The sequence below is a fragment of the Piliocolobus tephrosceles genome, chromosome 17 (genome assembly GCF_002776525.5).
Source record: "Piliocolobus tephrosceles isolate RC106 chromosome 17, ASM277652v3, whole genome shotgun sequence".
In the NCBI taxonomy this organism is placed as follows: domain Eukaryota; kingdom Metazoa; phylum Chordata; class Mammalia; order Primates; family Cercopithecidae; genus Piliocolobus; species Piliocolobus tephrosceles.
Genome location: NC_045450.1, coordinates 57535044 through 57549628, shown reverse-complemented (window position 1 = coordinate 57549628; position 14585 = coordinate 57535044). Strand labels below are relative to the sequence as shown.

The following is a 14585-nucleotide window of genomic DNA, read 5'->3' as shown; positions in this document are numbered from 1 at the left end:
TTTTTAGTAGAGACGGGGTTTCACCGTGTTAGCCAGGATGGTCTTGATCTCCTGACCTCGTGATCCGCCCGTCTCGGCCTCCCAAAGTGCTGGGATTACAGGCTTGAGCCACCGCGCCCGGCCCTTGCGCCACCGCGCCCGGCCGAGAAGCTACATTTTTAACCAAAGAAGTCAGTCTACGTAAAATTCCCCCACTGAAGGGTACAGGTTTGTTTTCCCTTTTGCCAGTGAGGTCTCTCTAGACAGCGTCATTCGAATCCCACGGCTGCTTGAGACCCCACCCTCCTAATAAAAAAAATTTTGCACAGAATTCTGCCTAGCACAGAATTCCCATAAGCCCCTTGTAAGGAGAAAGGTTCAGGGTGTACTGGAAGACTCTGAGCTAGGGGAAGGTGGGGGTGGAAGGTAAGACAAGAGGGGACCTGGGCCCCACAACCCCTCCTAGGGACCTGGTGTTTTTCTCCATCCATTGAATACGCAGATAATGTGCCCCCCATGGTGAACTGCGAGCAGACGGGATATCGCCACTGCCGGCTCCAACAGGAGACAAGTCCGGGGTGATGACTGCTTCTGGTTTTCTGGTTTTTGACACCTGGCCTCTTCTCTGGGGAGGAGTCTTCTCTCTCCCGGGGACTTGGAGGCTGAGCCCCGTCTCTCTCCCTGCTATGTCCACACAGCGAGAGAGCTCCTATCCTAAGTTTATGTTACATTATCTAAAACCAACTAGCATGACAAAGGGTGCGCCCAGATACAGTCAAAGGTGCACCCAGGGAAACGGCTATTTCCCTGACTAAAGCCCATTGCACTGCAACTGCAGGACCTGGGAGAATTCAGAGCTGCATTTTTAGGTTTCTTTAAGAACCTGTGTGAGGCGGACGTGGTGGCTCACGGCTGTAATTCCAGCACTTTGGGAGGCCGAGGCGGGTCGATCATTGAAGGTAAGGAGTTCAAGACCAGCCTGGCCAACATTGCGGAAACCCCATCTCTACTAAACATACAAAAAAAATTAGCCGAGCGTGGTGGAACATGTCTGTAATCCCAGCTACTCCGGAGGCGGAGGTGGGAGGACTGCTTGAACTGGGGAGGTGGAGTTTGCAGTGAGCTGAGATTGCTACACTGCACTCCAGCCTGGGTAACAGAGTGAGACTCCATCTCAAAAAAAAAAAAAAAAAAACCAAGACTGGGGAGAAAGAGGAAAGGTGTTCCAAGCAGAATAGCTTCTGTAGTAACCCAGAGGCATGGGAAAGCGGTCATCTTTTGAGGCGAAGAGGATAGTTCACTATGGCTGTGTCTGTGAGCCCAAGGTTGTGAGTGTAGAGAGATGAACAGGGGCCTCCTGTGCATGCTAAAAGTTTTTAAAATTTCAAACCTAAGAGAGACATTCTAGAAAGACTGTGGGAGCCCAGCAAGTAGAATGCAGCCTCCTGTTGAATCTCAGACAAAGCCTAGGATGTGCTGCATAAAGCGAGGAGAGAAGGGACAAAAAATGCTAGGGTTGGCAGGGGAAGAAATAATGTGATGGGCATCGGAGTCATGTGAATGCAAACTGGTTTTGAAGAGTCCTGGTGCATGCTGAACTGAGAACTCACACGCACAGGAAGGCAGCTCGCAGCTACCTGGTTAGACAGCTCCCAGTGGCAGACAAACCATCAAAGGTGGTGCTAAGGGTACCCATCACAGCATCTGTCACGTGGTTAGTTAGCGGAGTTGGGCCAAGTATTCGGATGTCCTGTGGGGCCACTAAACCAGAGAATTCTCTGGAGTTTAAAATACTGGGACAAATTCTATTTCTGTTTCTGCGTAGTCTTTAATGTTTGGGCCCAGCACAAGGAGTCAAGAGTTCTAATCCTGAACACTATTGAATGAGAGACCTCCTAATGGCCGCGTATGCTTTTTGGTTATAGTGAACCCCCTTCGGTGAGATATCTGCCCTCGACCCCCAGGCCTGGACGAGAGGAGGTGGAATATTACCAGTCGGAGGCAGAAGGACTCCTGGAATGCCATAAATGCAAATACTTGTGCACTGGGAGAGGTGAGCTGTTTTGCAGGCTGTTTGATCATTTACTCTCTCTCACTGGTGGTTCTGGAAGGGATGGTCTGAGCTGGTGAAGCAAAAATTTAAGCACATTCCCTTGTGGGTTCCTAGCATTTTCATTTCTGTACTTGTGAGGTTCTTGTTTTCTTAAAAAAAAAAAAAAAAAGTAGAATGTCTCAAAAGAGCTGTTAGATTTCCTGTGCTTTTCTTTAAACGTGCCCTGGGTTTGCAGAGGCAAGCAGCCATGTTTGCAGCTTTCAGACTCCAGGTGGAAGTGCAGAGGCCTGTAGGTGGAACTGGCTATGAGCTGCCAGCTGTCAGAGGAGATACCTTCTGGCGAGGCGGCTAAATTAACAGAGAGGGAAAATCACTTGGCGTGGGCAGCCAAGTTGCAGCACCTGTTCTCCTTGACGATCTGACGCCCAACACTTGATCAGTGGCTTTTTAACTTTATTGACTGAGGCCAGGCACGGTGGCTTCTGCCTGTAATCCCAGCACTTTGGAAGGCCCAGGAAGGAGGATCTCTTGAGCCCACAAGTTTGAGACCAACGTGGGCAACATAACAATACCCCATCTCTAGCTTAAGGAAAAAAGGCCGGCGTAGTGGCTCACGCCTATAATCCCAACACTCTGGGAGGTCAAGGTGGGTGGATCACTTGAGGTCAGGGCTTCCAGACCAGCCTGGCTAACGTGGTGAGGAGGAGAATTGCTTGAACCTGGGAGGAGGAGGTTGCAGTAAGCAGAGATCATGTCACTGCACTCCAGCCTGGGTGACAGAGTCAGACTCCATCTCAAAAAAATTAATTTAAAAATTTAAAAAATATATATGTGTGTATATATATATATATATATACACACACACACACATAATATATTCACAAGGTTGTTAAATATATATTTTTTTACATTAAGACTGAGTTCACACACACACAGAAACAAAAATGTTGTGAAACCATACTGACCCTATTATCTACCAAGTACTCTGATATTTTCTATCCCATTCATTAAAAACAAAATCATTTTTTAAAAACCATGCTTATTTAGGACCCACAGTCTGAAAAACACTTCCATCCTATCATGTATCCACCCCAAATGTGGCGTCCCCAAGTTCCCCATTCTAGCGGTCTTGGCCTTGTCAGCAATGAAGAAAATCTGGTGTGTCTGGGTAAGAGCTTACAGTTCACATGATTTGGTAAGAAATGTTTCTAGGTTTACTATGACTAAGGGAGAAAACGTTCCAGCCCAAGGGAGAGAACTCGTGGAGCTCATACCTGACAAGGTAATCTCGGGGTGATTCCAAAGATGCATGTGATTACAGGATTATAGGAACTTTGAGGAAAGGGCTCTAGGTGATGCACGTACAAGGATCGTTACTCTAGTTGCAGATATTGGCACAACCTCATGGCCTGTAATTCTGTCAACAGCTCCTGAGCTTCAGAGAAGTACAGTAAGATATCCAGAGAACTGTTTTTTTTTATTGAGAGCAAACAACAAAAATTATGAATGTACGCATAAAGTTCAGGAAAAAATATATTCACAGTGATTTTTTTAATTGGTTGTTATTATAGGCAATTGTTACATTGCATGTTTTCTTAAGTCCACATTTTCTTTTTTTATTATTATAAATAAGTATAACTATCATTTTTTAATTTGTTTTGAGACAGAGTATAGCTCTGTAGCCCAGGCTGGAGTGCAGTGGCATGATCTCGGCTCACTACAACCTCTGCCTTCCAGGTCCCGGTTCAAGCAATTCTCCTGCCTCAGCCTCCCAAGCAGCTGGGAGGTAGCACGTGCCACCATGCCCAGCTAAATGTTGTATTTTTAGTAGAGACAGGGTTTCACCATGTTGGCCAGGCCGGTCTTGAACTCCTGACGTCGTGATCTGCCCACCTCGGCCTCCCAAACTGTTAGGATTACAGGCATGAGCCACCACGCCTGGCTGTATAACTTTCATAAATAAAATGATGACAGAGTGTAAAAAAAAAAAAAGAAAAAGAAAACAATAATGTTGTTTGCATTCTGGGGGAAAATTATACAGTATAAAGATCACACTTGAGACAGCATCATCATTTCAATGAGGCAATGTGTAGCTTGGTTTCATGAATAGACCAACTGGAACCAGGCATAAAATCTGGTTATCAAACTTCAGGGGGATGTTGACAGGCCGGTGTTCGCAGCATGTACAATTTCCAGCTCAGAAGCACCCAGCTTATATGTTGTTGAGCAAAAGAAGCCACACACACAAAAGCACATAACTTTAAATGTGCTTTTAAGCACATATAAATGATTCCATTTATATGATATTCTAGAAAAGGCAGAACTAGATTCTAACGAGAGAGGGCAGATCAGTGGTTTGCTGACAAGGAAAGTGAGGGATTGACTACAAAGCATCACTAGGGAAATTTCTGGGCTAATGAGAATGTTCTGTGTCTTGATTATGGTTATGTGGTACATGCACTTGTCAAAACTCATCAAGCTGTATGCTTAATGGGGATCGTTTTGTTGCATATAAGTTATATTTCACTAAGGTTGATTTTAAGGAAAGCAGCCAGTTTTCCTTTTCCAAGATAAAGAAGCCAAGGGCCCGGGAAAAATCCAGCTCTGGGAAAATATCACAGCCCAGATACACTCTTTAGGGAAACTAAATAAAACAGCATTAAACTTTAAGACATACTTATGAGTTAAAGTCTAAGAACAGTAAAACAATTTTTTTTTTTTAATTCAGTAAGCACTAAAGGTTTAATTAACTTAATTTTTTCTGTTTCTTTTTTTTGAGACAGAGTCTCACTCTGTCACCCAGGCTGGAATACAGTGGTGCAATCTCAGCTCACTGCAACCTCCGCCTCCTGGGTTCAAGAGATTCTTCCACCTCAGCCTCCTGAGTAGCTGAGATTACAGGCATGCACCACCATACCTGGCTAATTTTTGTATTTTTAGTAGAGACACGGTTTCACCATGTTGACCAGGCTGGTCTCGAACTCCTGACCTCAGGTGATCTGCCTGCCTCTGCCTCCCAAAGTGTTGGGATTACAGACGTGAGCCATCGGGCCTGGCCAATTTTTCTTATTTCTAATACATGAACCACAGTTAACATTTTGATGTATAACTTCCATGGTTTTTTTCTGAATTATTATATTTTTTAAGCTCTGTGATTTTCTTCAGACTTGGAGAACTTTCCCCTTACAAATTGTATTCACCACAAACATATATAAAGAGGAGATAATGACCAGCGCAGTGGCTCACACCTGTAATCCCAGTACTTTGGGAGGCCAAGACAGGAGGATCACCTGAAGCCAGGAATTCAAGACCAGCCTAGGCAATACACCAAGACCTATGCCACGAAAAAATACAAAAATTAGGCCCAGCAGCATGCACTTGTAGTCCTAGCTATGTGGGAGGCTGAAGCAGGACGATTGCTTGAGTCTAGGAGGTCAAGGCTGTAGTGAGCCATGATCGTGCCACTGTACTCCAGCCTAGGCGACAGAGTGAGACCTTGTCTCAAAAAAAAAAGAGATAACTTGTTTAGTTTTTTGTGTTGTTGTTTGTTTTTGTTTTTTGAGACAGAGTGTCGCCCAGGCTAGAGTGCAGTGGCACGATCTCAGCTCACTATAACCTCCACCTCCCAGGTTCAAGCGATTATCCTACCTGAGCCTACTGGCTAATGTTTGTATTTTTTAGTAAAGATGGGGTGTCTCCATGTTGGCCAGGCTGGTCTCAAACTCCTGACTTCAAATGATCCACCTGCCTTGGCCTCCCGAAGTGCTCGGATTATAGGCGTGAGCTACCACACCCAGTCTTCTTTTTTTTTTTTTTTAAATTAGAGATGGGGTATCACTATGTTGCCCAGCTTGGTCTCAAACTCCTGGGCTCAAGCAATCCTCCCACCTTGGCTTCCCAATGTGCTGGGATTATAGGTGTGAGCCACCACGCCCGGCCTTGTTTCATCTTTCTGGTGGTGGAAGGTGGCATATTCTTGTCCTTCCATCCAGGATGGCTTTGTTTCTGCTCACTGGCCTGATCTCTCCCACCATCCTCCTGTCCCTCTCTCAGGGCAGACTGCTTTGCTCTTTTTAGAGTCACCCCTCTGAGTCCATAGTGTTTCTGGCACCATTTCTGGAGACCACAGTTCCCTGCTACCCTCTAGTTTTAATCGTGCTACTTTGGCCTTGGGCCTTCCACAGGCGCAGAAGCCTACAGGCGTCTGAGCCCTGTGCGGAAGGTGGGCCTCAGGTGGAAGAGTCTCCTGGTGCCAAATAGCATCACTCAAAAATGGTAACACCCTTTTTTTGCAGCCTGCTGCCAAATGCTGGAGGTTCTCCTGAACTTGCTGATCCTGGCCTGCAGCTCTGTGTCTTACAGTTCCACAGGGGGCTACACGGGCATCACCAGCTTAGGGGGCATTTACTACTACCAGTACGGAGGGGCTTATAGTGGCTTTGATGGTGCTGACGGGGAGAGAGCCCAGCAGCTGGATGTCCAGTTCTACCAGCTAAAGCTGCCCACGGTCACTGCGGCAATGGCCTGCAGTGGAGCCCTCATGGCCCTCTGCTGCCTCTTCATTGCTATGGGTGTCCTGCAAGTCCCGTGGCATTGTGCGCTATTGCTGGTGACTGAAGGCTTGTTGGACGTCCTTATCTCAGGGGGGTACATCCCGGCCTTGTACTTCTACTTCCACTACCTCTCTGCTGCCTACGACTCTCCTGTGTGTCAAGAGAGGCAGGCGCTGTACCAAAGCAAAGGCTACAGTGGTTTCAGCTGCAGTTTCCACGGGGCAGATATAGGAGCTGGAATCTTTGCTGCCCTGGGCATTGTGGTCTTTGCCCTGGGGGCTGTCCTGGCCATAAAGGGTTACCGAAAAGTCAGGAAGCTAAAAGAGAAGCCAGCAGAAATGTTTGAGTTTTAAGGGTTTCTAAACCAGATGCAAGTGGTGTGGAAGTTAGTCTGCCAGATGCAAGTGGTGTGGAAGTTAGTCTGAGCCACTGTCTTTCCCAAGAGTCCCTCGTTGTGGAACTTTCCAATGCGAGCCAGCGTTGGTGTGGTGGGCGGAGCTTCCAGTCGCGTGGAGCGGTGTCCATGGATGCAAGAGACCCTGGCTTCTGCAGTCCTCTGTGAGTAAGGGAACAACCAAAATTATTTTTCAAAAAGCAAAAAATTGGCCGGCCTCAGTGGCTCACATCTGCAATCCCAGCACTTTGGGAGGCTGAGGTGGTTGGATCACTTGAGGTCAGGAGTTCGAGACCAGCTTGACCAACATGGTGAGACTCCATCTCTACTAAAATAGAAAACAAATTAGCGAGGCGTGGTGGCGGGCGCCTGTAATCCCAGCTACTTGGGAGGCTGAGGCAGGAGAATCGCTTGAATCCGGGAGGCGGAGGTTGCAGTAAGCTGAGATCATGCCACTGCACTCCAGCCTGAGCGACAGAGCGAGACTCCATCTCAAAAAAAAAAAAAAAAAAAAAAGCAAAAACCTGGAGCCCAAGAGCCACACTGAGAAGGCATGTGCTACAACACAGTGCACTTCTTCATTCAGTAAAAGGAAGTCACCAAGAGAATTTGATGAACCTTATCTTCAAAGTTCCCAGGCACAGTGGCTCAAACCTGTAATCCCAAAGCTTTCGGAGCCTGAGGTAGGAGGATTGCTGGAACTCAGGAGTTCAAGTTTGCAGTGCACTATGATTGTGCCACTACACTCTAGCCTGAGCAACAGACCGAGACCTTATTGCCAAAATACCAGGAAAAAAAAAAAGTTCATGGAGAGCCACATAGACATGAGACCACACTTGAGCCTGAATTTTTCTAAACACAGCTGTCTCAAGCAGATTAGCCCACACGTTTTTCCACACTGAACTCTCCAGTCCTTCCACTTCCTTAATTCTGCAAATGGAGGGGGTGGGGACTCTTGGGAAACTACTCATGTAAAATTTAAGTTGGAGGTAGGCGTGGGCTGAGGAAGGAGGAATCAGATTAATTCTCTGGGTTGCAAAGAGGCTATTCTGCAAGCCCCTCACAGTGGCCCTGAGAGCTCAATAAGCGTTTTGTACCTCTTGTAAATGTGCCATTGTGTGAAGCATTAAACCCAACATCTAGAATTCAGGATCCATCCAGAATAAAAGAATGTAAAACCTTCCCCAACAGAAGAGTGTTACTTTTGGCCAACTTCATGGGTTCTTATTGCACATTAAATTATGACTTATGGAACATTACAATCTATTCTCAGTCCAGTGAATAAGTTCTTTGCTTTATGTGAATCCAATAAAAAATCCAAAGAATTTTAATTTGGAGTTGATGTCCTCTTTACAATACATTTATCATATTCTTTTAAACACAGACCATTTGTCACATTTAAAAGGTGAGTTCCGTTTGGGTTTAGAAAAGGAAATATATATATATATATATATGCTTGTATATGATTGGAAAATTTCTTCAAGAATAACATCAGAAAGTATTAACAGTTTTGCTTTTGAAGAGAAGGGGACTTTTCATTTATGCATGGCTTGACTGCACATGTATTAATTTTAGAAAAATAAAAAGTAAAAACATTGATTTGCTCTCCTCAGTTTTTTTCAGGACTACATTTAAAGTTCAAAGGCAGGTATAGGTATATAGTTAAGCAGATTATTAAATGATCAGCCACAAAAACAGCCTCACCCAGAAAGACTTTTTTTATTTTTTTTTATTTCTTATTTTTGAGACAGGATCTGGCTCTGTCACCCAGACTGAGAGTGCAGTGGCGGGATCTCGGCTTACTGCGACCTCTGCCTCCTGGGCTTAAGCTATCCTCCCACCTTAGCTTCCTAAGTCGCTGGAACTACAGGCCCATGACACTGTGCCTGGCTAATTTGTTTATTTTTAGAAGAGATGGGGTTTCACCATGTTGCCCAGGCTCATCTCGAACTCCTGGGCTCAAGTGATCCACCCAACTCAGCCTCCCAAAGTGCCGGGATCAGAGGCGTGAGCCACCGTGCCAGACCCAGAAAGACATTATTTACAACAAAGATCTCATGTCGTTTCAGGATCTCGGCTTCGCTCTACCAAACCCTCTGCTGTCTTTCTGGAGACTTGTCCCATGCCACCATAAACTACTGCTAGCTCTGCTCACCACCCTTTTCCCCGTCCCCTGCCCCGTGTGTCTTTCTGCACTAACAGCATGCTTGGAAATACTTGAGCCTGCTTGATATTGATAGCTAAGCCAGGCCAACCCTGACTGGAACCTGGGATAATATTCCCTGGCCGTATTCCTTCAACAGTCCCAACACAAATAATGGCAGAAGACCATTATTCCTGTCAATGGGTGCAGTCAACGGGTGGTCGGCAAGATCTAGATTTATTCCATTGTAGCCTAAGAGACGCTGCCTGGGTTGCGAGTCCGTCCCAGAGGACAACGTCCCACTCTTCCGCATTTTTAGTAGAGTATTTCTGTTTCCCTTCAGGGGGTGAAATGTTAACATCCATGCAGAAGGAAAACCAAGGGAGAGAAAGGTGTTGGGTCCACTAACCCCTATGAATTAGAATGATGTCTCGGTCAAGTCACTTGCTCTGCTGTAAACCAGTAGCTTACCGTGCCTGAGTGATGAGTGGACAGTTTTAGTCTGATGTTATTTTCAGTTTTAAATTAGAGGAATGTAGCTTTTCAACTATCGGAGCCCTCAACTGCGATGTCCCTGTGGACCGCTAGGAATTCGTGTGGGCCCAGCAGGAGATAGGATTAGCAAGCTGAGTAGCTGTTGCCTAAGTACTTTAGAGTCTTTCACTGCCGTGATTATAAACATCATGGTACCCCTTAATGTGTTAGAGGGTTGTCCTGATTTCTGGGGAGCCACACTCTTCTGACATTTATCCCATTCTTTCTTATGTTTCTCACCAATCCCCTTCCATTTTGGAAACATTGCTGAGTAGTGTCACCATCCATTTGTATAATATTTTATTTTTAGAGTATTTTCACATACTTGCTTTTTTGGTTGTTAACTTCCCACACAACACCGATGTATCACACAGCTGCTTTCATTTGAGCCTCCCCTCACACGGCTGCTTTCATTTGAGCCTCCCCTCACACAGCTGCTTTCATTTGAACCTCCCCTCACCCAGCTGCTTTCATTTGAGCCTCCCCACATCCCTGTGGGTGAAGATTGGCAGGCTTAGCTTCATTTGTCAGATTGTCTGAGGCTTAGAAGGACTGAATGGCTTGGCCAACATGACAAGGCAGTAAAAAGTGGGGACTTGAACCTGGTGGTCCTGCTCTCGGTTCATTTGTTTTTCTCTTCATGCTCATCCCTGAACGCCAAGGGAATGGCAGGAGACCCTCTCCCAGAAGGACACCCAAGAAGGGTTTGGGGTCTCTGTCAGTAACAAATAAAAGCTCACCTCGGACAAGACGATCTTCAGTCTGTTGGCCCGTTGGCTTCCTCTGCCTCGTGCCATTTGTGGGTTCCTTTCAGTCCAAGTATCTATCAGTAAGGTCCTCATTGAATAGATGAATCCATCCATACAACAAAGTCGAAGGCCACTTAACAAAATGTGGCTCCTCTTGTAGGAACTGATCTGAAAACATCTGGAGGATATAGTAAATGAAAAACTCAAGATGCAGAACAGTGTACGTGGTACACTTACTTTTGTGCAAAAATGCAGGGAAGGGAATGAAGTGCAGATTTAAACATGCTTTTTATTTGCATAAAGGAACACTGGACAATTATATTAGAAACCAATGAAAGTGGTTGGCAATAGAGACTGGATATGAGTGAAATTTCTCAGTTTATACCTTATGTCATTTCAACTTTTTAGAAACTTTTAATTTTGAAATATAGATTTGCAAGAAGTCACAAAAACAGTGCAGAGTACTCCTGTGTACCCTTAACCCAGTTTTCTCTAATGATAATATGTTGCATAACTAGTACAATATCAAGACCAGGAAAGTAGCAATCTACAGAGCTCATTTAGATTTCCCCCTTTTACCTGCACACATTTGTATGTGTTCCTAGTTCTAAGCAGTTTTATCTCATGTACAGATTTCTGTGAGCGGCATCACAACGACATCCAGAACTGTTCCTCACCCTGGACATCCCTGTGCTAACTCTTCATCGTCACACCCATCTTCTTCCTCCCTCCCCCATCCCTACTCATTCCTATCCCCTGTTGATCACCAATCTGGATTTCTCTATAATTTTGTCCTTTTGAGACTGTTACATACACAAAATCACACGGTATGTAACTTTCTGAGCAGAGTGTCGCTCTTGTCGTCCCAGGCTGGAGTGCAATGGCACGATCTCGGCTCACTGCAACCTCCGCCTCCCAGGTTCAGGTGATTCTCCTGCCTCAGCCTCCCGAGTGGCTGGGATTACAGGCACCTGCCACCACACCCAGCTAATTTTTGTATTTTTAGTAGAGATGGGGTTTCACCATGTTGGCCAGGCTGGTTATGAACTCCTGACCTCAGGCAATCTACCCTCCTTGGCCTCCCAAAGTGCTGGGATTACAGGCATGAGCCATTGAGCCCAGCCAAGATGGATTCTCTTTCACGCATCACAATTCCCTTGAGATCCATTCAAGTTGTTGCATGTATCAGGAATTCATTCCTTTTTTTTTTTTTTTTTTTTTTTTGAGATGGAGTCTCACTTTGTCACCCAGACTGGAGTGCAGTAGCATTATCTCGGCTCACTGAAACCTCTGCCTCCTGGTTTCAAGCAATTCTCCTGCCTCAGCCTCCGGAGTAGCTGGAACTACAGGCACGTGCTGCCACACCTGGCTAATTTTTGTATTTTTAGTAGAGATGGGGTTTCACCATGTTGGCATGGCTGGTCTCCAAATCCTGACCTCAAGTGATCTGCCCGCCTCGGCCTCCCAAAGTGCTGGGATTACAGGCGTGAGTCACGGCGCCCAGCCTAGGAGTTCATTCCTTTTTATTGCTGAGTAGGGTAGCCCACGGTATGGGTGTACCCGTTTGTGTAACCAGTCACCCGCTGAAGGGCACTGGGGTTGTTTCCAATATTTGGCTATTATAAATAAAGCTACAATGAATATTTACGTCCACGTTTTTGTGTGGACATAAGTTTTTGTTTCTTTAGTATAAACGCAGGGTCACATGGTAAGTTTTTAAAGAAACTTCATTTTTTAAGAAACTGCCCCCAATTTTTTCAGGGTGGTCCTTCGATTTTTCAAACATAGATTAAAAACAAAACAAAAACGCAAAGGAAATTAAATGTACTGACGTTGAGGCTGGGTGAGATGGCTTATGCCTGTAATCCCAGGACTTTGGAAGGCCAAGGCAGGCGGATCACTTGAGGTCAGGAGTTCGAGACCAGCCTGGCCAACATGGTGAAACCCTGTCTCTACTAAAAATACAAAAATTAGCCGGGCATGGTGGCTTGTGCCTGTAGTTTCAGCTACTCGGGGGGCTCAGGCAGGAGAATCGCTTGAAGCCAGGAGGTGGAGGTTGCAGCGAGCCGAGATGACACCATTGCACTCCAGCCTGGGTGACCGGGTAACACCCTGTCTCAAAAAAAAAAAAAAAAAATGTTGACATTGAATCGACCATGTCCTTAAAATCAGGTGGCCTGTGGTATGTCTCTGGCTTGGCCAGGATGCGTAATGTCAGTGTTAAAGCCCGAATCTCTCTTCTCCTAGGTGTGGTGCAGATAGTGGAGGTGGTCTTGAATGGGATGGTTCTCATATGCATCGTGGCCTCCTACTTTGTCCTTGCCGGATTCAGTGCCAGCTTTTCCAGTGGCGGTGGCTTTGGGAACAACTACTACTCACCGTTCGAGGGCACTGAGCTAGAGCAGGTTCGGCAGCTGGACCAGCAATACACGATCCTCCGGTCGCCCCTGATATATGGTGGCGTGGCTGTTTCTCTGGGGTTGGGGGTCCTCACCATGGGCGTCTTACTCCAAGGAGCCAAGAGTCTAACAATGTTGTCAGGGAAGTGGCTCCTCACGGAGGCCGCCTTCAGCCTCCTAGCGGCAGTGGGCTACTGCACAGGCATTGGTGTTTACCTCCACGTGGCTCTGCAGATCAATAGCACCGACACTTGCAAAACAAGAGAGAGGCTCTATGCCCGCAGGGGTCTCACCTGGATGAACTGCCAGCTGGCAGGCACCGACGGAGCAGCAGCCACCTTTGCTTGTCTTCTAGTGATCATGTACGGCGCCAGCGTGGTGCTGGCCCTGCGTAGCTACCGAGAACAGAAGCGCTACAAAGGCAGCCGAGAACAGCCCAGAAGTTACAGTGAGGCACCGGAATACCTGTGGTCTGGAACACTTTGAGATCTTCCGGGACCTAAGTGTGAACCCACATTGTCTCTCTTAAAAAGACAGGTCTTTTAAAACCCCACATTAGACAACTATGGTTTTCACACACTTGACTTTACAAATGCTCTCTTTGGACTGCAGCAAAGTTAAAGAATTGAGGCTGGGCATGGTGGCTCACGCCTGTAATCCCAGCACTTTGGGAGGCTGCAGTGGGCAGATCACTTGAGGTCAGCAGATTGAGTCCAGCCTGGCCCACATAGAGAAACCTGTCTCTACTAAAAATACAAAAAAAATGCTGGGCATGGTGGCTCACGCCTGTAATCCTAGCACTTTAGGAGGCCAAGGCAGGCGGATCACCTGAGATTAGGAGTTTGAAATCAGCCTGGCAAACATGGTGAAACCCCATCTCTACTAAAAATACAAAAATTAGCTGGGCATGGTGGTGGACGCCTGTAATCCCAGCTACTCTGGAGGCTGAGGCAGGAGAATCTCTTAAACCCGGGAGGCAGAGGTTGCAGTGAGCCAAGACCATTGCAATCCAGACTGGGCAACAAGTGCGAGACTCCATCTCAAAAAAAAAAAATCAGCTGGGCTTGATGGCGAACACCTGTAATCCCAGCTACTCAGGAGGCCAAGCCACAAGAATCACTTGAACCTGGGAGGCAGAGGTTGCAGTGAGCAAACTCCACTCCACGTCACTGCACTCCAGCCTGGGCAACAGAGCGAGGCTCTGTCTCAAAAACGACGACGACGATAACAAAAAAGATAGGACAGTTGATTTTATTAGACCATGAAGGGATACTAGAGGCTTTTTCATTTCTGCATTTCCTGACACTGCTCCATAGAGTAGGCCTTCAATGGTAGCTAGTAATCTCATTACCCTGGACTGTTCTCATAATGAAATAGATCACTAACACTGAATCTTAAAAATAAAGTTCTTTTAGTAATTTTAATCTTGCATGTTTTATACCTATTCTTGTACTTTACAGCTAGTCCCAAATATATTAGTTCAAATCACATGCAACTAGAAATATACATTCTCATTATGTTCTTTTTTCTAATTGTCCTCTTGCTCTTTACTAGTGAATTCTTATGGAACCTGTTCAGGACAAAGGATTGAAGCTAAGCCTCCTACCTAAGTGGAAAAGATCTAGATTGTACTTTTATAAAAATAAAGCTTGGAAAATAATCAACTGGAAATCTACATTGCTCGGTTAAAAGTTGTGATGCCTTGGCCGGGCACGGTGGCTCACGCCTATAATCTCAGCACTTTGGGAGGCCAAGGCAGGTGGATCACGAGGTCAAGAGTT

The 14585-nt window shown here is 46.0% G+C and overlaps 1 protein-coding gene across 2 annotated transcripts in view; it reads left to right on the top strand.

The window, feature by feature from the left end:
* MARVELD3 (MARVEL domain containing 3) overlaps positions 1–14228 on the top strand; it is a 16014-nt gene extending 1786 nt beyond the window's left edge. The window contains exons 2-3 of one of the 2 annotated variants that reach the window (XM_023210349.3): positions 1905–2032; positions 12653–14228. In XM_023210349.3, the coding sequence (XP_023066117.1) occupies positions 1905–2032; positions 12653–13290 (766 nt within the window). In that variant the 3' untranslated portion in view covers positions 13291–14228. Of the gene's footprint in view, positions 1–1904; positions 2033–6327; positions 7490–12652 lie in introns of those variants that run through there. The other variant, XM_023210350.2, reaches the window with a different exon arrangement.
* Positions 14229–14585: the final 357 nt, after the last annotated feature.